Source organism: Nematostella vectensis, chromosome 7, assembly GCF_932526225.1.
Source record: "Nematostella vectensis chromosome 7, jaNemVect1.1, whole genome shotgun sequence".
Classification (NCBI taxonomy): Eukaryota; Metazoa; Cnidaria; class Anthozoa; order Actiniaria; family Edwardsiidae; genus Nematostella; species Nematostella vectensis.
This window is the reverse complement of record NC_064040.1, coordinates 17,512,312-17,536,268: the sequence shown is the minus strand read 5'-3', so window position 1 is coordinate 17,536,268 and position 23,957 is coordinate 17,512,312. Positions and strand designations below refer to the sequence as shown.

At 41.7% G+C, this 23,957-nt stretch overlaps 1 protein-coding gene across 1 annotated transcript in view; it reads left to right on the top strand.

The window, feature by feature from the left end:
• The window catches only part of LOC5510717 (polycystic kidney disease protein 1-like 2), a 96,480-nt gene extending 75,415 nt beyond the window's left edge, over positions 1 to 21,065 (top strand). Inside the window, 17 exon segments of the mRNA XM_048730688.1 lie at positions 2,567 to 2,625; positions 3,342 to 3,475; positions 4,050 to 4,821; positions 5,028 to 5,338; positions 6,226 to 6,979; positions 9,600 to 10,020; positions 10,022 to 10,041; positions 10,388 to 10,553; positions 10,927 to 11,136; positions 11,478 to 11,603; positions 12,098 to 12,298; positions 14,038 to 14,280; positions 14,697 to 15,392; positions 15,729 to 15,965; positions 16,508 to 17,854; positions 18,262 to 18,430; positions 18,983 to 21,065. Coding sequence (XP_048586645.1) covers positions 2,567 to 2,625; positions 3,342 to 3,475; positions 4,050 to 4,821; positions 5,028 to 5,338; positions 6,226 to 6,979; positions 9,600 to 10,020; positions 10,022 to 10,041; positions 10,388 to 10,553; positions 10,927 to 11,136; positions 11,478 to 11,603; positions 12,098 to 12,298; positions 14,038 to 14,280; positions 14,697 to 15,392; positions 15,729 to 15,965; positions 16,508 to 17,854; positions 18,262 to 18,430; positions 18,983 to 21,030 — 7,914 coding nt within the window. The 3' untranslated portion in view covers positions 21,031 to 21,065.
• Positions 21,066 to 23,957: the final 2,892 nt, after the last annotated feature.

Genomic DNA, 23,957 nt, shown 5'->3' with positions numbered 1-23,957 from the left:
CTCTGTTAGTATCCATACAATGTAGCATAAGCCCCTGTTAGTATCCATACAATAGAGCATAAGCCCCTGTTAGTATCCATACAATGTAGCATAAGCCCCTGTTAGTATCCAGACAATGTAGCATAAACCTCTGTTAGTATCCATACAATGTAGCATAAGCCTCTGTTAGTATCCAGACAATGTAGCATAAGCCTCTGTTAGTATCCAGACAATGTAGCATAAGCCCCTGTTAGTATCCATACAATAGAGCATAAGCCCCTGTTAGTATCCATACAATAGAGCATGAGCCTCTGTTAGTATCCATACAATGTAGCATAAGCCCCTGTTAGTATCCATACAATAGAGCATGAGCCCCTGTTAGTATCCATACAATGTAGCATAAACCTCTGTTAGTATCCATACAATGTAGCATAAGCCTCTGTTAGTATCCAGACGATGTAGCATAAGCCTCTGTTAGTATCCATACAATGGAGCATAAACCTCTGTTAGTATCCAGACAATGGAGCATAAGCCCCTGTTAGTATCCAGACAATAGAGCATAAGCCCCTGTTAGTATCCAGACAATGGAGCATAAGCCCCTGTTAGTATCCATACAATGGAGCATAAACCTCTGTTAGTATACAGACAATGTAGCATAAACCTCTGTTAGTATCCATACAATGTAGCATAAGCCTCTGTTAGTATCCAGACGATGTAGCATAAGCCCCTGTTAGTATCCAGACAATGGAGCATAAGCCCCTGTTAGTATCCAGACAATGAAGCATAAGCCCCTGTTAGTATCCATACAATAGAGCATAAGCCCCTGTTAGTATCCATACAATGAAGCATAAGCCCCTGTTAGTATCCAGACAGTGTAGCATAAGCCTCTGTTAGTATCCATACAATGTAGCATAAGCCCCTGTTAGTATCCATACAATGTAGCATAAGCCTCTGTTAGTACCCATACAATGTAGCATAAGCCCCTGTTAGTATCCAGACAATGAAGCATAATCCCCTGTTAGTATCCATACAATGTAGAATAAGCCCCTGTTAGTATCCAGACAATAGAGCATGATCCACTGTTAGTATCCATACAATGTAGCATAAGCCCCTGTTAGTATCCATACAATGTAGCATAAACCTCTGTTAGTATCCATACAATGTAGCATAAACCTCTGTTAGTATCCATACAATGTAGCATAAGCCTCTGTTAGTATCCAGACGATGTAGCATAAGCCCCTGTTAGTATCCAGACAATGTAGCATAAGCCTCTGTTAGTATCCATACAATGTAGCATAAGCCCCTGTTAGTATCCAGACAATGAAGCATAAGCCCCTGTTAGTATCCATACAATAGAGCATAGGCCTCTGTTAGTATCCATACAATATAGCATAAGCCCCTGTTAGTATCCATACAATGTAGCATAAACCTCTGTTAGTATCCAGACGATGTAGCATAAACCTCTGTTAGTATCCATACAATGTAGCATAAACCTCTGTTAGTATCCATACAATGTAGCATAAGCCTCTGTTAGTATCCAGACGATGTAGCGTAAGCCCCTGTTAGTATCCATACAATGTAGCATAAACCTCTGCTAGTATCCATACAATGTAGCATAAACCTCTGTTAGTATCCATACAATGTAGCATAAACCTCTGTTAGTATCCATACAATGTAGCATAAGCCTCTGTTAGTATCCAGACGATGTAGCATAAGCCCCTGTTAGTATCCATACAATGTAGCATAAACCCCTGTTAGTATCCATACAATGTAGCATAAACCTCTGTTAGTATCCATACAATGTAGCATAAGCCTCTGTTAGTATCCAGACGATGTAGCATAAGCCCCTGTTAGTATCCATACAATGGAGCATAAGCCTCTGTTAGTATCCATACAATGGAGCATAAGCCTCTGTTAGTATCCAGACAATGGAGCATAAGCCCCTGTTAGTATCCATACAATAGAGCATAAACCTCTGTTAGTATCCAGACAATGGAGCATAAGCCCCTGTTAGTATCCAGACAGTGGAGCATAAACCTCTGTTAGCTATCCAGACAATGTAGCATAAGCCTCTGTTAGTATCCAGACAATGTAGCATAAGCCTCTGTTAGTTTCTAGACAATGTAGCATAAGCCTCTGTTAGTATCCAGACAATGGAGCATAAGCCCCTGTTAGTATCCAGACAATGGAGCATAAGCCTCTGTTAGTATCCATACAATAGAGCATAAGCCTCTGTTAGTATCCAGACAATGGAGCATAAGCCCCTGTTAGTATCCATACAATAGAGCATAAGCCCCTGTTAGTATCTATACATTAGAGCATAAGCCCCTGTTAGTATACAGACAATGTAGCATAAGCCCCTGTTAGTATCCATACAATGTAGCATAAGCCTCTGTTAGTATCCAGACAATGTAGCATAAGCCCCTGTTAGTATCCATACAATAGAGCATGAGCCTCTGTTAGTATCCAGACAATGTAGCATAAAGCCCATGTTAATATCCAGACAATGGAGCATAAGCCCCTGGGGAAAGTGTACAATTTCATGGCAACATAGAAATTTGTGTTAACATTGCATATTTTCTTTCAGCTCGATCCCGTATTAACGTTGCTTGATGGGACGTGGATTGTCAGACACATGAGATTGTGGTACGTCGTATGCCTGCGAAATCTTAGAATATTTCTGCTGAAATGGATATTCATACACACCAGACTGTTGTGGATTCGAACACTTGCCAAGACATGTAAAATCATTAAAACATGATATTCTTGTATCAACAAAAAAGATGTTAGCTACATACATTTCAATAAAGCGAGAAGTATCCAATCACTGGCTAAACGATAATTTCACTCCAAAATAATGTCCTATTAGTCATGAATAAACCATTCGCATCCCTACTGGACGCTTTTTATCTAAATAAATACAAACACCAACTTCCCCAGCTGGGACTGCTTTGGACACACAAAAGCGCCATTTAAAATTCACATAAATTTGGGTGTTTTGTAAAAACGCCAGAAGCATTTCATTGGGCTTTTTCATTACTTGTTTGTTTTGGATCGAGATCATTCGAGAGGTTTTGTGTGCATTACACGTTGGATGTGGGATTTGTTTAGATTAGTTTGTCGGATCCATCATAACTTTCCCTAGTAACTTGTCAAGTCAGGGATCCGGACACGAACAGGCAAGAAAACAATGGTAAAAACATTGTGGGAAGAAAAAAAATTACGCCGCATGGGTCGAGTTAGAGCCAACAACGCAAAAAAGGCAAATACAACCAGTAGAGATTCGTGGTGAGCTTATGTCATGTAAGATCATATAGGCTTCATATGCCGTTCAAATAACCTTGTATTTTTCTTTGCTCTAGGCCAGGCACAGGGGTTCTCATGGAAATCTCCATTCTGAACATCGCCGGAAATGATACTTTGAAATTATTCAAAGAGCGTATGTTGCTAGCCCTAGCTGAGAAGGAGTTAAACCATAATGCAACGCATATCGGCGGTATGTACTGCCTAATGCTGACATGTGTTAAAAGTTGAGGAGTATAATGACCTTCATTGTGGTGGTGTTTAGTTGGTGTTGTGATACCAAAGACAATGATAAGGTGATGATGAAAAATGGTGATAGATATTAACCATGGTGAAGCTGATGCTGGTTGGCTATAATGATGGTGATGATGATGATGGCAGTGATGATGGTAGTGATGATGATGATGGTAGTGATGATGGTAGTGATGATGATGGTGATGATGAAGATGGTGGTGATGATGGTAGTGAAAATGATGGTGATGATGATGATGGTGGTGATGATGGTAGTGAAAATTATGATGATGGTGGTGTTGATGGTAGTGTTGATGGTAGTGATGGTGGTTATGGGATAAGAACGATGACTATGCCCATAATAATGGTGGCAGTCGAGATAACTATAGTTTTGATGATGAGGGTGGTGTTAATAATATGATACTAATGCTGCTGGTGATAGAAAAAATGATGAAAGTGGTTATATGGAGGCGGTATCAGTGATATTCATGCTGTTAATGCTGATGACAACGATGATTTTTATTCATTTATTCTAGCTTATGGTGCAAGCTGCATGCCTCCATACATTAGGGTCCACATCAGCAAAAACTCATCCGCTCCAACCCTTTTTATGTGCAGCGAGCATCGTTACCTGTTATCCACGACTCTTTTTTCCTGTGGAGATGTAAAATACGACTGGTCCTTTTGGACACTTAACAAAACTGAAGTAACGGGACCTCGTAATACAATTACAACAACCAAACATGCCTTAATCAAAGCTGCATCTTTAAAGGCAGGCGATTATTTCGTTAGACTTAGCGCAAGTGTGGACTACGTTCAAGGCATGGTCAGCTACAGCTATGGTTTTGTTAGGGTTACCGCAGCAAAACCACGTGTAAAGTTTCTCAGGAATGAGTCATCTTTCTTTCTATGGGCTGATGATCCATGGATAAGAATAAACGTGTCTCTTGTCACGCCCAACACGTGTCCGCCAGACCAAGCATACGTAAACATCACATCACAGTATACAGTGTATTGGTTTTGCTGGAGATATCCTGAGTCTATGCGTTTCTATAAGGAGGGAGATCTTGATACCATCCCTGTAGTGGATCAAATACCAAGACCAGAAAAGGACAATGGGGGCTGTTTTGGTAGAGGTCCTGGCAGAATGAATGTCACCAAGGATTGGTATCTGTTGGACCCCTCAAGGATAGTGCCCAGAGGGGAGTCTATATATATAGGCGCTCGAGTGGTCATGGGGAATGTCATAGTTGATTACTCATACGACACCTATCAAATTGATGAACCGCTAGGGAAGAGCAATATAAGGTAGGAATGGTGACGCTGACGAGCAGACAGACAGATGTACGGGTAAACAGACCAAAACACAGACAGACCACTTGATGGATGGCTAAACGGACGGATCGAGAGATAAATAAGCAGAATAATGTAGGATGTACAGACGAATGGGAGAAACTGCGGCGAAACATACGGGGTTTTTGTGCATTATTAATGTTCTGTGCTTTTCTCTTCAGCATATCAACACCAGAAGCAAAGCTGTCAGCAACGTCAACAATGACACTCCCATTATCATCAACAACACTCTTATCTTCACCCTTATCATCATCTTCTTTATTAATCACATCACTTTTATCGTCGTTATCATCATTATCACAGTCTCCATCTTTGTTGGCACCACTATTATCATCAGCTTCAACCTCTACGTTGCCATCGTTACCCATCAAAACAATCACAACTTTTACACGGTCTGCTGACACATCTCTTAATGTCACCCTCCTGACGCCTACGAGTGCTTTTGCAATTTCCACCACAGTAACTAGAAATGGTTAGTTTTAATTATTGCTAATATTACCACAGTTACTACATACGGTTAGTTTTTTAATGCCGATATTACAAAAGCAACTACAAATGGTAAGGGTTCTTTTTAACTGGTACCACGGACCAGCGTCCCCAGCGGCTAGTTCTTTTACATCCTAAAATATAAGTTGATAAAGTGAGATGAGAGACGGTGCCTTATCCAAGAGGAAGAGGGATTCACAGTCCGAGTGGGAGTCTGGGTAATTATACAGTTGACCCGACCTTCGTGTACTTCAGCCAGCCATCTATAGGTCTGTCATATTTATATTAAAAAAGATATATATTTATCTATTGATTAGTTTATTTTTATACTTGCTATTGCCGATGTTTTTTTTTCTGCTTGCTTCTTCTTGTGCTCTTGCTTTTATCGCTTTATTTTACCTTCCTATTATTCCTTATTCTTCTTTTGTTCTTGTCCTTTTTTTCTTCTTGTTCTTGTTCTTTTTCTTCTTCTTCTTCATCTTCTTGTTGTTGTTCTTGTGCTCTTTCTACTCCTTCTTAGATTATATTATTATTCTTTGTCTCTTGTCTTCTTCTTTCTTCTCGCTGTTCTTGTTCTTTTTCTTCTTGTTATTCTTGCTCTTCGTCTTTTCCTTCTTGTTGTTGTTGTTTTTCTTTTCCTACCTCTTCTTTTTTTTTTTTTTTTGTTCTTCTACCTCTTCCTTTTGTTCCTTCTCGTTGCTGTTTTGTTCGTGTGCTTTTTCTTCTTGTTCTTTTCTTCTGTTGTTGTTCTTTTTTTTCTTGTTCTTGTGCTTTTTCTTCTTATCGTTCTTCTTGTTGTTGATGTGCTTTCTTGTTCCCCCTCATCTACTTCTTTCCATTGCTAGTATTCACATGTTTTTCTTCCATCCTTAGCAAACAGCCGTTGTTCTGTACCCACGGCGCGAATCTCGTCCCTGGGCAGGTCCCTCTTGAACCCACTCACTGTTCCACGTTCCAAATCCCATACCATTAAGGGAGAAGTCGATCTAAACTGTGACTCTATCAATGGAACACGATTCCTATGGACAGTGCGCGCAGTCAATATATCCGGTGACATCACAAGTGATGAGCAGATAGTGGGTGTCAACAGCGCACAGTGGACCATCAGCAAGCATTCACTTGCGTACGGAATGTACATTGTGCAGTTCACGGTCCATACATCAGGAGAGCGTGACTACACCGCTATAGACTATGGGATCCTTAACATCGTACAGTCCCCTCTCGTAGCCGTTGTGCTCGGCGGAGATTTCGTTGTTCGAGGTCGAGATCAGATGATAAATTTGGATGCGTCAAATTCTTATGACCCGGATGTTGGACGTGAGTTGTATGATGAGATGTCTTTCACGTGGTTGTGTCGTGTTCAAGGCGAACTCTGGCCGCAGTCGGATCTGACATCTCTGCCTTATGTGACCCAGGCTTCCGCATCAGGGGCTGGATGTTTTGGGACTGGTATAGGGCGGCTGAGAGGGTTGCCGAATAACCCAAGGCGGTTGGTTATCGAAAAAGGTCTGTTGCAGGAGAATCGAAACTACGAGTTCGTAATTGTTGTGAGAAAAGGAAATCGTGAGAGTCTTGGCCAGCAAGTTGTCTCCATCATACTTGGAGATCCATTGGTGACATATTTGAGGTAAATTTTGAAATCATAACATTTTGTACTATTGTTATATTATGTTTGGACGGGCATGCGAGGTTGCTATGTGCATAATGCTGGTACTCACTTAAAAACGCGCCAATTTACGCCTGAAATTCTGGAATCATTATGCTTTCGAATCATTTTATTGAAAAAACAATATGCTAAGGCTGTTAGACAACGTCGTTTCAATGGATTGAAATAAAAAATTGCTTTTGGTTGACGTAGTTTTTGTTTAAGAACGTTTAAATTAAGCAAAAAGACAAAAGCGTGCGCAACATCACGCCAGTTGCCTTACGAATAATTTGAAATAATGTATTGTATGTAAAAGTCTATAACATATTTTGGATTGATAATGCCCAAATTTTTCGTTTTTTGTTCCGATAATAATTCATAAGTTATTGCGGTTTTTTTAGGCCTGACCATTTGTCCCCCTTAAATGTACACTTCCCGAGAACTTAAAAAGTTGTATTTTCTTATGTTATTCGATGCATAAATCATATACAATAAAAATCGACATACGTTTGACTACGACTGTCAATAAAATGCAGTCGTTTGATAGACTTTTTTATATAGAATTTTTTATTTTATTTTTTTATCATTAATAGTGTTATAATGTCTACAAAAAAACAATTTCATAAAAAACAACAGCAATTAAAAAAAGAAAAGAAAAATCACATAATGAAGTTACGGAGTCAAGTTTTCCTTAGTTGAAAATGATGCATTGTAAAAGTATTATGTATAACGGAATGAGCTTTTTCCATTTGTTTAAATGAACTATTGTGGAATTCTTATCTATTATATTTAATTTTTTTCTGTTTGGATCAATTTCCTCTTAAAAATATAGAAATTAGGAATTTGCGACTTGAGCTTACACGAAAAAATGAAATGTTTTGCCGCCAAGATAATATGATTCAGCAAGGTCTGTTTGTTGCTCTATTTGAAAATACTCGCAATTTAAAACTGCTGCTTTTACCCGGTGAAAACGGCCGCTACAGGCCCGCTAGCATCCTCTCTTGAAAAACTGTATGCCCGCTGGACCGTACTTTGAAGAAGGCAAATGAAGGCCCGCTGGCGGGCCTCTAAAGATATGCCGGCTAAACACCCGCTAGCGTGCCTTGACGAACGCCCGCTATATTTTGCCCGCTAGCGTGAATCTAAAGACAGGCCCGCTACTTGCCCGCTAGCGTGCCTTCTAAGACATGCCCGCTTAATGCCCGCTAGCGTGCCTTTTCAGTAAGGTAAAAGGGAAGAAAACAGAACTCTGTTTGTGCTGGGCAAAACCGGACTTGGGCTAGCCGGGCCATTTTAGTGACTTTTGGGTCTTTGACGCTTGCCAGCTGGGCGGGCAAAACTGCCCGTAGTATAAAGCCTGTAGAAAGCGTAAAGCTCATTTATATGACGATCAACGGACGGCAGCGGGCTGTCGGGAACCTAAACGGGCGTTGAACGAAAAATAACAGGCTTTATAGACGGTAGCGGGTGTCAAACGGAGGGTAAGGGGCCTTGTCGATGGAAGCGGGCTTCATGGACGCTAGAGGGCATTGAAAGGACGGTAGCGGGATTTCTGGACGCCAGCAGACATTTAACAGACAACAGCGGGCCGCTAGCGGGCGTCGCCTGCCTTTGCAAGACACAAGCGGGCTTCAAGAGACATCTGCGAGGGAAGGCACGCTAGCGGGTTTAAGAGACATCAGCGATGGAAGGCACGCTAGCGGGTTTAAGAGACATCAGCGAGGGAAGGCACGCTAGCGGGCTTCAAGAGACATCAGCGAGGGAAGGCACGCTAGCGGGCTTTCTCTAGATCTTGTTAACAAGCGGGCTTCAAGAGACATCAGCGAGGGAAAGGCACGCTAGCGGGCTTTCTCTAGATCTTGTTAATAAGCGGTCTTATTGCACGGTAGCGGCTGTAAAAATGACGCCACCGCGCAAAATCTACGTTACGCGAGTTGTTACCATTATCATGCACATAGCCAGGTATGCAAGGGGTTATTGATCAACAAAGAGTGAATGACATGAAAAAAATTGACTGGTGAGGCCAAACGCAAGCGTGGATATAAATAATATTAGCTATTCCTTTTTCGGTTTTGTTTCCGTATCCGAACCCTCCCCGGCTCCGTGACTGATATTACCGCAACCACTTTACACAACACAAGATTTATTTTACACGTGTTTAAGTAATTCATTGTAAAAAAATGGTCATACAATACAATTAAACGGATTCACAGTTAATACATAAACAAATAAACAAAAAACAAGTTTACATACATTCAGGGTGCCAAGTCAATTTCAACAAATACTCCGACTTCCAAAACAAACATACTCAGTTTTACTCCCTTTCCCGCCCTTTGCGGGGCGCCCCAGGTAGAGAAGGGATCACAGGCATCCCGCGCAGGGAAACGTCACAACAGGTTTATTTAATTTACATGGCGCTTGAGAAAAGAGAAAAGTTAAAAAGAAAAGTGCAAATTTGTAAATATTGCCAAAGCCAACAACCAGTCTTCTCAATGTTTTATTTTGAGCTCCAGGATCTTCTCGTCTCGCATATCTTTTAGATTGAGGCATTTAATCTATTCAGCAAGCAGATTAAAATTCGATATTTTTCCTACTTTTTCAGATGCAAGTTTAACTGCGGTGGCAAAGTGAATCCTTCCTCTAAATTAAGCCTGGACGTTTTGTGTGATGGCGGAATTTGCACAGCCGATACTTCCTATTCTTGGTCGCTATCTGTCCAGTCTGGCACCGACTCTACCGGACAGCTGACATTTCAACCAATCACTGATTCGCTAGAGCAGCTGACGTCAACTGCACTGACTGCCCCTAGCATCGTTATCAACCCATTTTCTTTGACTGGTGGAGTAACGTATCGTTCTGAAGTAATAGTCACGTCACCAGGTCGAGCAGCGAGCTCTAATCAATATTTGTTCACGACAAATCAGCCTCCTTCCGGAGGGTCGTGCCACATCAGTCCGACTATAGGATTGGCTATGATTACGTCGTTTAACATGAGTTGTACGGGATGGCAAGACAATGAAACCCCCCCTTGAATACCAATTCAGGTAACTGACGACAAGGCTTTAATTTTTCTCTGTATGCTACACTTATTTCTATATAATTCTTATTTGGATGCACAGTATCCACAGTATAAAGAGTTTTTATTGGTTTTATTAATCCTCCTGAGTTTTGCTAAAACTAGCCCTAAAGCCCTAATAAAGACAAAGTTATCAAAATATGTGATTTGAGGAGATTTTTTGTTACGACGAAGATCTAGCCCCGGCGGATAAACTTACATAACCTTATTAATACCAGGTGAGGGGGCACTATTAGCTCAACGGTGTTAAACTATCACCCATTAGCTGGCGTCACTTCACTGGATCCCCCATTGACATCGAATTCTTTTTCTAGATACCGGAAGTCGGATGGTACATACGCATTGATTTATTACGGAGACAAAATGGAGACATCCGCTGTACTTCCGGCCGGCCGCGAAGAGAATGACTTTAATTTTGATATCGAGGCTACCGTGTCTGATTCTATGGGAGCTGCAAATCAAACCACCCTTCGCGTTCAGGTAAAGCATCGATGCCGGAAAGTGAGGAACGGGGCGTCATCATTAGTCAGATGCCGGAAAGTGAGAAACAAGGCGTCATCATTAGTCAGATTACGTGTGCGGAGACAGTGTTTTCTTAAAAGATTGCTATTACTGGAAACAATTTCGAAAACAATTTGTAAGGTATTTTGATTTTGTTCAATTATATAATTCGGTATACTGAATTTCCTTAACTCGGACTCCCATCTTTTACTTTCTAATTTGAAACCATTGACATCGATAACTTGAGCTTCCGATAACTCGGACCATTATCTATTTTCACGATTACTATTACATTGCAATATGGTAAGTCGAAGTGCCCCTTTATTTAATTGGCGTGCATTGTTAACCACAGGTAACCCCACAACAGCTATCACCCAATAACAATATCTTAACTACCACGCTCGAGAGGCTGACGGTGGGCCGCCACAGCAGCTTGGGAACCCTGTTGCAGTCCGGTGAGATTGGTGGCGCCACACAGCTTGCTAATGCTGTGTTGAGTACACTAGATGATCTGGATAACTCTACACAAAACCACACCGTCAGCAAGGAAAGTAAAATAACAGTAAGTATGATCTTAACGGAGCTGTTGTTGAAAACATTAGGAAGCTGGACCGATCCTCCGTTCGAGGATCAGATAGAAACGAATAATATGTTCTCGCGCAAGCGAAGTATATGTTTATTACTATTAACGTTAAAAAAAGTGTCATTAGCCGCGGTAAGTAGTTTCGGGAAAACGTCCCTCTTTCCCCTAAAATTTGTGGATGGTTCATTTTTTGCATTTCTTTCAATAATATTGGCGCCATCCTTCTCCCCTAAACAATATATCCTGATTAAGAATACCCAGATCTTTTATCTAAGTAGTACTTAGTGTTTACCATGTCTGTGACCTACATTATGATTTAGATAAAAGAGGAAATTTTTTTGGGTCTTGCCAACGTCAAAGTTGATAGCATAAAGATAATCACACAGACGTCTGCAGTCTTTGCCACTGGAACGAACAACAAAGATGATTTGTCACACACCTCACAGGTAATGCAAACTAGTGCCGTCTTTTAACATAGTGCAACAACACCACAACACCGCGACACCACAACACCGCAACACCAAAACACCGCGAAACCACAACACCGCGATACCACAACACCGCGATACCGCAACACAACAACACCGCAACACCGCGATACCACAACAACACGATACCACAACACCGCGATACCACAACACCACGATACCACAACACCGCGATACCGCAACACAACAACACCGCAACACCGTGACACCGCGATACCACAACACCACGATACCACAACACCGCGATACCACAACACCACGATACCGCAACACCGTGACACCGCGATACCACAACACCACGATACCACAACACCGCGATACCACAACACCACGATACCACAACACCGCGATACCACAACACCAAAACATAGTAACACCACAAAACCTGATTTTCACATTTTTGATGTATACGCCGTACTTTGGATACCTGACATCGTCTTCCCTCTCAACAGGAAATAACACTTAAGACGTTTGACTCCTACGCCGAGGTCCTGGAAAAAAAATCCAAAGATGATGACCAGGATCCGCACGAGATGGAAAAAGCGGCGAAAAACCTTCTACACGGGACGGGAAACATACTAGCGGCGGCTTCAGACGAAGCGAAGGTGTACGGCACAGAGGCGAGCAAAACAACCGACAAAACGAAACAAGAGGTGCAAAGAAAACTCACTTGAACCCCTGATAACATGAATATCCGTATAAAAAAATTTGTTTTACCTACTTTTGATAACCTTTTGATTTCCTGGAGGCTTGAGGTTATTCAAAGTGCTGTTTTATGATGTATGATATAAAAATATCACAATTATAGTTTAGGTCGTACCGTAAGGGAGTGTTCATTAAATACACCGATGGGGGAGGGAAGACATGGTGGGGGGAGGGGGGGGGGGGGTGCGTAAATTTTAGCAACCAAAAGGGGGGCTCCTAAAAAAAACGGTCCTGTACTTTTCAGCTTTGATTTTTACTGATACGATCTAGTTTTTAGCAAAATACAAATAAAATATTAAGTCTAATGATAAATGTATTTAAAACTTTAAAACTGTCTTTATAAACCATAATATAGAATTTTCCAGTATATAACAGTTGTATTAACCGATACAGTTTATCATCAGGATAACAGGAACAAATTGAAATAAACTTCTAAACAGTGGTGGAGCATGCAAATCCCCACAACGATATACATACAATTTTAAATAGGAAATAGAGAAAAGTGAATTTATACTCCAACCGACCACGTACTCGCCAGACCGTAAAACTTGGAATTTCACGTCGTGTGTTGGCGGAGAAAGACAGAACGCATTTTCACGTGCAGCCTTTCATTTCTTAAATAAATTCCATTGTTTTCTACCGTCGCCGTACTACACCTTTTGTTGTTAATTACAAGGAAATCTACATTCATTTGCGGCAATTTACGATCAATAACGCGAATATACATTCATTTTCGTCATATAGCACTCATTTGAGTGAACACAAATTTCATTAGCGATATTTACATCGCCAGTAACATTCAATCGCAAAGATCGACAGTCATTCGCGCCTTTCGTCATTCAAAAGCAAAAAATGTACTTTAATCTGCGTGTTTATTCGATCATTAACAAAAAATCTATAGACAAATGTGTGAATTGTCAGTCATATGGATTTAACTTATATTTAGTGTTTATTGACATCTTTAACAAAAAGAGTGAATTCAATTGAATTTATAGACAACCATTTATACGGACATGACATAAACTAGTGCGATTATACAAACATTTAGACCTTCTTTGCATTCATTAACCAAAAATCTTTTTTTCAATAAAACAATAGATAATTTGAGTGTTTTTTTACCAAACTAGATATTTTATAAGCTTTCGCATTCTGACAAAAGGTTATTCAACCCTTTCCAAACAAATAACGGTATAAATGTAGACAACATTGTACATTTTTTTTCTGTTCGGCAATACTGTACAGTTCGTGCCATTGTTCAGTACCGTTGCAATGCCTCCAAGAAATACTGTAGTACCCATACTCGTATCTCAAAGTCCCTATCAACTCGGACAAGTAGGGCAACTTCACAGTATTTATTTTCCTAATTTAAAGACTTTTTTTTGTTTGTTGAGGTCATAAGGAGGGGGGGTCTCGGAAAATGTTAGGGTTCTGAAAGGGGGGGACCGAAAAAAAATTACAATCAAAGGGGGGGCTCCGAAATTTAAGGTGTCTTTAGTAAAAATCTTCTCTCCCCCAAACCCCCCTCCCCCCCCCCCCCCTCAGTGAATTTAATGAACACTCCTTGATTCCAGAAAAATACCAAAATATCTTTGGCCTTTTATTAACCGATTTGCAAATAGTGTGTAAAAAGTATGATATGCGCTTCATGGGACTACACAATCCTGAAAAGCCCATTCTCTGTTTAAAGAGTAAGGAAAGAGCTCTCCAAGCTGACAACCTCATTGCTCGCCTCTCACGGTCGGTACTTGGTCGTAAAGAGGCCGGAGAGAGTCCGACAGTCTTTAAGTCCCTTAAGATGACTGTGATGCTGTCACGTGACCTGCCCGATCGCATTGGAGGACAAGTTTTTGACGAAGGAGGTTGCATGATAGCATTACCTGCAAACCCTTTCAGTCAAAACTCGGCCAGACTGCAGACAGTTGATACTCAGGTAGGCTAGAGACTTCTTCGGTCAAAATCGACCTATTCGCCATCTAATCTAGAGGGATCATGTGTTATGGCGCAATTATTATCCATATTGAAAAAATCTTGATTGTCAAGGTAGGGATTACAAGTGTGTAAATTTTAAGTATTTTGAATATAAAAACTTATAACCCGCAAAATGTTTACCGTGCGACAGGCGAAATCGTGGTCTCCTGATCGATTTACGTAAATTGCGCTATTCTGTCGACGTGATAAATGCTGATGTGCAACTCGAGGAATATTCTGAAAACTATCACTTGCTTACCATAGTGTGTTCGTTGAATAAACGTTTTGTTGAACACGAATAATATAAAATCAATATGTTAACAAGATTACATTCATTGAGAAACCCGAAGCTTACACAATACGTTCTTTTTTTTTCAGCTTCGTGTGATACAATTCAATCCCTACACTTGGGGCGAAATGGCGGCACTTATCACGTCCAAGGTCACAAGTCTTTCATTCCAGGAATCCTCCGGCAAGGCAATCAGTGTCGAAAACCTTAAAGATCCAATCAGAATGATCATTCCACTTTCCCTTCCCTACACTATGCCTCCCCCGATCAGGTCCTTTGTGAAGCCTAGCTCGCCACAAAGGCGAAAAATATATGTACAGGTCGCGGGGTCCTCCTATAAATTAACGGTACAGATAACCTCTGGGCATGTTTCTCTATTTGTGGATCGCAGCAGAGATGTGTCTAAGTCTAAGAACTTACACAAAGCAGTTATTCCTGACGATAACCGCTGCAAGGGGATGTCCGGGTGTGACCCTTACTCTGTGGTGATCCCCGGTAGTGTACTCGCCCAGAAAGGGTACTATTACTACATACTGATGCATCACGCCGAGGAGGGGGAGCAGCCTGAGTCATCCTGTGTGAGGAGAGACTGCGGAAGTCACGGTCGCCAGAAGAGATCTTGCGTTGACATTAAAGACCCCCCTACCACCCCTCCCCCTCAGAACATCACCATAGTACCTAAGTTTGACGCTAAGACTGATGTAAATGTATCACTAAGTGGGAGCATGGCGAGTTGCTTGTATTGGTCCATGGAAAAGCAGGAATGGAGAAGTGAAGGCTGTCAGGTAATTACTCTATGATGAACGCGAGAGTATCATCGCTTGGCCGTAGTAAGAAAATCTTTCCAGACAGGGAAGTGAAAAAACCTCAGATATTTCTTGCATTTTCTGTGGGAAGAAGGTTCCAGTTTATATACGTCCCGAGTCCTAATATATAAATATATAAATAGAGTACGTCTAGTTGCTTATTCCCACATACAATTTCAGTATTCAAAGGCTGTATAAAGCGCAGTGGGTAGACCGGGTCCAAGGATAGCAAAAAAGTGTTCACTGCTGGGGGTGACTCTGCCTTCATTTTATATCCCGACAATCATTTACAATAAAATTGTCTTATTTTTCAAGGCTGGGAATGAGTCCACACCACAGGGGATTGCGTGCGTCTGTAACCATTTGACTTCATTTGGTGGTGATTTCCTGGTCCCGCCTAATCCCATTGATTTCGACGTCGTGATCTTGGCCTTCAGTGATCTTGCCGAGTCAAGAAATTACTCCGTGATCGCGACAGTTGGTACAGTACTAATGGTATACCTGTTTGTGGTCGTGCTGGCTCGGCGTGCTGATCGCAAAGACAGGAAAAAGGTACGGGCTAGCTTGTCTCAGGCAAAAGAGTATGATGAAAGAGAGAGAATGCCCGTCACCCATAAGGACGATCATGGAAGTCATTTGTTAGCAGATAGCCATTTTAAGATTGCGCGAGCTTATCAATCGTCCATTAATCGTGCGTCGCGAGCAAGTACATTCTCTCAATAAACCTTTTCCCTCTGCACTGCACTTCTTTACTTCGCTCGCTCGTTTAATTTTGGCCATAACAAGAATATTTGATTGATTTCTTATGTCAGCCTCTACTTTACATTTTTCTATTTTACGAATCGTTTTTCTAGGATACGCTAGAAAACTCTTCGAAAGATACCAAAAGGCTATAATAGAAGCTAAAAATTAGAGCATATTGCTAGTATTTGCGTGCTCTTTTTTGGTTTTGAAATCTGTTGCCGACCCCTGAGATATCAAATAGGTTGGTTAATTAAGTAAACATAAAACCATGGTACATCCCCACACACTTTTAAATGGTAGTTCAATGCGCTATTGGGAGACTAATGTATGTGTACGCCATTCGTTTCCAGACAGGACCAAAGATTTCACTGAATCAGCGAGGTAGTGACCATGCCTCATATGAAGTCACCATAGCAACCGACATTTGGATCAATAGCGGCACTACGGCTGACGTAGCACTGATCGTATGCGGCGAAAACGCAACCAGTGACGTCATAGTCATACGTCATGCTGATTTTCCCAATAGGATACTATTCGCAAGGGGAAACAACGACCAATTCATTATACACGTTCCCACCCCACTCGGTAAACTTTTGCGCGTTAAAATATGGCATGACAACGAGGGAAATAGTCCGGCCTGGTTACTAAGGAGCGTCACTGTGCATGCCACAAATAGCGAAGACCGCTGGGTTTTTCCTTGTAACCGATGGCTCGCCGTTGACAAGGATGACGGAATGCTTGACTGCACATTGACTCCCCATTATGGTCTGTCAGCTTTAAAAACCTCCTTCGCGGAAAAATCTGCTAACGATTTCGCTGATGACCATTTGTGGGTGTCTGTTGTTGCGAGGAGTCCGTGTAATTTCTTCAGTCGCGTGCAACGCGCAACATGTTGCCTGTCCCTCTTTACGTCTGCCATGATAGCTAACGCCATGTTTTATAACATCGGCGGGAAATCTGAGAAAGTATTCCGTCTTGGTCCAATGGAATTTGGTCTTAGGCAGATAGTCATTGGCGTCCAAAGTGGACTCATTGTTGCTCCAATTAACCTCTTAATTGTCCAACTTTTCAAAATTGGCAGTAAACTTCAAGAAAGCTACCAGGAAAAATACCCAATCCCTGGAAATAGTAGCAAGGACTTTTCATTTGATTACAAGCCACTGAAAAAGAAAGCTGAACGGCCTACTGTGGCCTTGTATGCAGTTGTTACATTTATTGGTTATTTTCTAGCATTTGCGGTAGTCATAACATCAGGAGCTTTCACAATATTCTACAGCATGCAGTGGGGAACAGAAATCAGTAACCAGTGGCTGTCATCTATGCTTGTCTCGTTTGTGCAAGACCTATTCATTCTACAACCGATCAAGATCGTGGTGATCGCAGTCTTGGTCACTCTGATATTCCGTAAAGCAACACGTAACAAGGCAGGGCCTGTGATAGAAACCGCTCGCGTGGAGAGAAACAGGAATTACGAAATCAATGGTAACGACGTCATGTGTGGGTCATTGACAGAAACGGAGAAGGAGGAAGCACGCCAGAGACGAGTAACAGAAAAATCCGCTACGAAAAAGATAAAGCAGATGATCGTGTATGTGGTATTCATGGTCCTTATGTCTGTGGTGTGTTATGGAAACAGAGCGGATCATGGCTTTTACATGACGCAGGCGCTTCAACAGTCATTCCTTAATTTTGACAAGGTAGATCTAACACTATCCCTATTATCACTATCATTCCCACCAATTCCCAAAGGATTTATCCAACCTGGTTTTTCAAGTATTCACCCAAAACCTTCTCAAGTTACCAATAGTTTAGGATGCAACTTACTGTTTAATCATTTGTTTAATTATCACCATCACCTTCACCAGACAAAAAGATCCTACCCCTATACCCCTGCCACGGAGGGAATCTGAAATTTTTTTTTCGAACAAGCACTGTATTTTGGACACTTTTAGCGAGTCGAAACGCTGGAAGAAATTCCCCAGTGATTTTTTGTATTACCACCACATATACCATCCCCATCAATATAATCCTTATACTATCACTATCAAACAATCGGCACTTTCTTAGCTAATACACTAAACGGTTAAAATCTCATTTCTTCCAGATTTCTAAGAAAACTGATTTGATCACGTGGCTAAATGGTTCTCTATTGGCTGGGCTCTACCCTGCTCCTTGGTATAACGGTCTCTCCGAGTCCAACACGGCATATATTGGTGACAAGTGCTCAATATTACTAGGGCTGTCCAGATTGAAACAATCACGTGTACAGACAGGTAAGAGTCCCACTCATCCCTTTCTCACCGCAAATTGTTACGTATTGGACTTTGTGACATGATTACTACCCTACACCTAACCTTAGTCTGGGTGGATGGCATCTCCTCTTGCAAGCCACTGTCTTCTTGTAGATGGCCACGGTTTTTATTGATTAAAATCAATGATTTCCCATATTGAACAGGAGACGGAATTTAGTTCGAAACATTTTCACCTGAATCTTTCTAGTTCTCTCACTCATCTGCTACGCAGACTAAGGTGGTCACTAACCTTGACTAAGTCAAGTGTACGTGCTATTTATTTATTTATTTATTTATTTATTTATTTATTTATTTATTTATTTATTTATTTATTTATTTATTTATTTATTTATTTATTTATTTATTTATTTATTTATTTATTTATTTATTTATTTATTTATTTATTTATTTATTTATTTATTTATTTATTTATTTATTTATTTATTTATTTATTTATTTATTTATTTATTTATTTATTTATTTATTTATTTATTTATTTATCGACCTTTCTCGCCCCTTTTGTCCTTGTTTCAGGCTACTGTACAATACCAAAAGAAGTACGCCTCCGATTCTCCACATGCTATGCATCATACTCACACAGTCGCGAGGACACTACTCTTGCCAACTTCCCAGGCTGGAAACCCTTCACGCCATCACCACTGACGTCACTAAACACAACGTCAGATAACATAACCACGGCACTAACACCAGATAATTGCCCCAAACCTTGGAAATACCATGAGGCAAGCAGTTTAGCCACCCTCCCCTACTGGGGACAGAAAGCAGTGTACGGAGGGGGAGGATTTGTGGCGAATTTGGGATACTCCGAAAGTGTAGCGCGTCGAGTGATTAATGACCTTGCTAGGGATGGCTGGTTTGACAGGCGGACCAGAGCTGTGCTTGCAATATTCTCCGTGTTCAACGCCAACACAGATTACGTCAGCTTTGTTAACTTTCTAGCGGAGGCTCTAACCACAGGAACAATTCGACCGTCGCACAGGATAACCACGATACCTTTATACCCAACAAGCCTTTTGTACTTGGTATTCCAGCTTCTGTTCCTTCTATATGTCATGGGATATTTGGTCCTTATTTGCGTAGAAGTTTACAGAAAGAAGTTGTCCTATTTCAAGGACATATGGAACTGGTTGGAGATGCTGATAATCTTATTCAGCGTCGCCACAACAGCTGTGCAGTTCGTGAAAGGGATATACCTTACCGATATTGTCACCAAAATTAGAAGCAATCCTTATGGAGACTTCAGCTTTGATTATATTGTGATGGGAACAGAGTTAGAAGAGTCATTGATGGCCTGTCTTGTTTTTTTCTCGAGCTTAAAGCTGATGAAGTTAGTCCTGTTGCACGTTCGCGTGGTCGTCATCTCGTCAACAATGCGTGTGTCATTCATACGCTTGTTGCCTTTCTCTTTCATCTTCATCGTGATCCTACTCGCTTATGCTCAACTGGGAATCCTAGTATTCGGTACAATGGAAACGTCCTACGCAACGGTCTACAACGCCTTAGTAACCGAACTGATGCTGTTTATTGGAGGAGATACAAGGATAAATGAGCTAAGAGAAGTGAATAGAGTCATGGCTCCGTTTTACGTCATCTCCTTCATGGTTTTCATGGGGTTCATCTTAATGAACGTGTTTGTTGCGATTCTTAATGAAGCTCAGTTTCAGCAGAAGACGTCGCTTGATGAGCTCTCGAATGACGTGAAGGTGATTGATTTAATTAATGACAAGATTCGCACTGTACTGCGGCTGCCGCCCAAACAAACTAGAAAGGCTGAAACCTTTGTAACAAAAATGCAAGCAAACAGAAGCAATCGACAGATTAGAGACAATAGAGACGATAATGTGGCCAAAGTTGATATGGGCTTAGGAGCCACTGTCCAATACAAGTCATTACCTTGTAAGGACTCTGATAATAGCCGCCAAGGACAAGAAGAGGATAGTCCCCTCGGAAAGCAATTAGAGGATGCAGATACTAGCTTAAGAGTTAGAGTGCAGAGTGATTCAAGAGAAGGTTTAAATGATGATAGTACTATGCGTCGTAAGCTCGCCCGCGCAACGGCGCGGATGATTAAGAGGCAGGAACTTTATAAACACATGAACATCATTCACGACAAGCTTCGACGAGCCCAAGTTCTGCTAGATCTTGTATCGCTTGACGAGACGAGCGTATATATGAAGTTTACAGAGATGTTGCTTAAGGTAGAGAGTGTTCGTGGGTTGTCCGAGAGTTCGCCCACCGTGGAATTCCCCGATTTGGTAGAAAGGCGCACGAGCACGTTGACCCTCTCGGATATGTGGCTTGGCGCGAGTTTGCATAACGAAAACGAGATCAAATCTGTGTTTCCGCGCCCAAAGCCGGTCATCGGTAATGCTAACAAGCAGTTTAGGCCGGTTGTCATAGGAACGCAATCAGCTGTCCAGTTATCGCACTTGGCTAAGGGGTCGGACCGTTTCACCCAACAAATCACAACGTCAAGCTCGAAAGTTGGGACCCCTGTGCCTAGAGGAATTAATTTCTCATTGCCGAAGAAAACGTACTCATGGTCACCGAAGAAGAAGTGATGGTAAATAAGAACATTAAGCCCCGTGGAAACACAGCGAACAAGAAGTGATAGGTAAATGAAAACATTAAGCCCCATGGAAACACCCCGAAGAATAAGTGATATGTAATTAACCCATTGACTCCTGGCTATTTTTAAACTTGATATACAAAAAAAAAGACTGAAAACAGATACCTCCCTCCCTATTCTTAGTTTTATACAGCCCGTCAAAGTCAAACACAGCTGCACCTAGTCAGCGGTATCCAAGCTTTCCAACAGTGCTTTGCGGTCCCCACTTTTAATCCCTCGTCGTTGTGCTGAAGCCAGCACAAGTTGATGGTTGCTTGTATTTTTCATAAAAAATACAGCTATGAGCATATTAGGAGAGTGTCTCAGGACATCATGAAGTCTATTGGGGCATAATTGAGTGCTTTGCTTATGAATATTTGCAAGCGAAGGTGGATTCATGATGATTTTTTCTTGTTTGGCTTTGCCTGGATGAGGAAATAATTTTCTAATGAATCACCACAGCTCTCCTAAATGCTGTCTTTTCTGGAACCAAATTGATTCCAAAATTGTTTACACTGCTATTCTGGGTCTGAATGACCTGGAATTGATTTGTTTGGCTTAGGGGTGAAAAGACTTATAAAAAAACTATCTGACTTTGGGGAGAGGAGTGTTGACTGGCCCTCCCCTCGTGAAATTTTCCCTGGATCTCCCAGAATGCTTTGCAATCCGTAAAGACATCCAAATGGTTTTACAAGCCTTCAAAGAGTGGACATTGTGTTTTGAGGCCATGGAAATGAACCTGGAAGATCAAAATAAAGGTATTTGTGTCTTGAGCTGTGTTTGCTGATCTCTCTCCCTTGTGTGGTATTTAGAGCATTTTATTGACAGGGGTGATTCTGCTTTTCTTTGCTTGTTCGATTTGAAATTTGTCAAAGAACCTGTGCTATTATTTGTCTTAAGAGTAGTTGCCAACACCTTGGTTGGATGCATATCTTCAAGACCATTTATCCCTTAGACTGATGCCTGAGTATCTTCATCTTGTTGTGTTTATTTTGCATTTTTTTTGGTTGCGGGTACTTCTCAAAGCCGGTACAGGCCGGTTGAGGGGTCAATGTGTTAAGGTGGCTCGCCGAGGTTGTTTTGGATAAACAGCTTATACCAAGTTCCCTATAAAAGACTCATTTTTGACGCGATTTTCGTAAAACCAGCAAGACCTAGTAATCAATACTGCTGGAAAGCTAGCAAGACCTAGTAATCAATACTGCTGGAAAGCTAGCAAGACCTAGTAATCAATACTGCTGGAAAGCTAGCGAGGCCTAGTAACCAATACTGCTAGTAAGCTAGAAAGGCCTAGTAATAAATACTGCTGGAAAGCTAGACCTGGTAATCAATACTGCTGGAAAGCTAGCAAGACCTAGTAATCAATACTGCTGGAATGCTGGAAAGCTAGCAAGGCCTAGTAATCAATACTGCTGGAAAGCTAGCAAGGCCTAGTAAACAATTGTTTGCCCCAGGTGCGAACACAGGGTTTGCTCTTTAGCTGAAAATAAAGGGGCATCTGTTATTGAAGAATTGTCAATAGACATCTTTTTTTCCATATGAAAACTATACAGCGTACCCCCCCTCCACCCACCACTTAGCTAATCCTGGGTACGCGCCTGTAATCTGTAATATTTAAAAAACATGTTGGGAAGACTAAAAGACTAAGGTGAAATAATTGTTTGTGGAATTAATCAAGCTCAACTTTGCTATTATAGCAGGGTATTGTACAGGGCTATAGCAGGGTATTGTACAGGTTCATAGCTGGGTATTGTACAGGGCCAAAGCAGGGTATTGTACAGGGCCATAGCAGAGTATTGTACAGGGCCATAGCAGGGTATTATGCAGGGCCAGAGCAGGGTACTGTACAGGGCCATAGCAGGATATTGTACAGGGCCATAGCAGGGTATTGTACAGGGCCATAGCAAAGTATTGTACAGGGCAATAGCAGGGTATTATGCAGGTCCATAGCAGGGTATTGTACAGGGCCATAGCAGGGTATTGTACAGGGCCATAGCAGGGTATTTTACAGGGCAATAGCAGGGTATTATGCAGGTCCATAGCAGGGTATTGTACAGGGCCATAGAAGGGTATTGTACAGGGCCATAGCAGGGTATTATACAGGGCCATAGCAGGGTATTGTACAGGGCCATAGCAGGGAATTGTACAGGGCCATAGCACGGTATTGTACAGGGCCATAGCAGGATAGTGTACAGGGCCATAGAAGGGTATTGTACAGAGCCATAGCAGGGTATTTTACAGGGTCATAGCAGAGTATTGTACAGGGCCATAGCAGGGTATTATACAGGGCCATAGCAGGGTATTATGCAGGGCCATAGCAGGGTATTGTACAGGGCCATAGCAGGGTATTGTACAGGTCCATAGCAGGGTATTATGCAGGGCCAGAGCAGGGTACTGTACAGGGCCATAGCAGGGTATTGTACAGGGCCATAGCAGGGTATTATGCAGGGCCAGAGCAGGGTATTGTACAGGGCCAGAGCAGGGTATTGTACAGGGCCATAGCAGGGTATTGTACAGGGCCATAGCAGGGTATTGTACAGGGCCATAGCAGAGTATTATGCAGGGCCAGAACAGGGTATTGTACAGCGCCATAGCAGGATATTGTACAGGGCCATAGCAGGGTATTGTACAGGGCCATAGCATGGTATTATGCAGGTCCATAGCAGGATGTTGTACAGAGCCATAGCAGAGTATTGTACAGGGCCATATCAGGGTATTGTACAGGGACAAAGCAGGGTATTGTACAGGGCCATAGCAGCGTATTGTACAGGGCCATATCAGGGTATTGTACAGGGCCATAGCAGAGTATTATGCAGAACCATAGCAGGGTATTATGCAGGGCCATAGCAGGGTATTGTACAGGGCCATAGCAGGGTATTG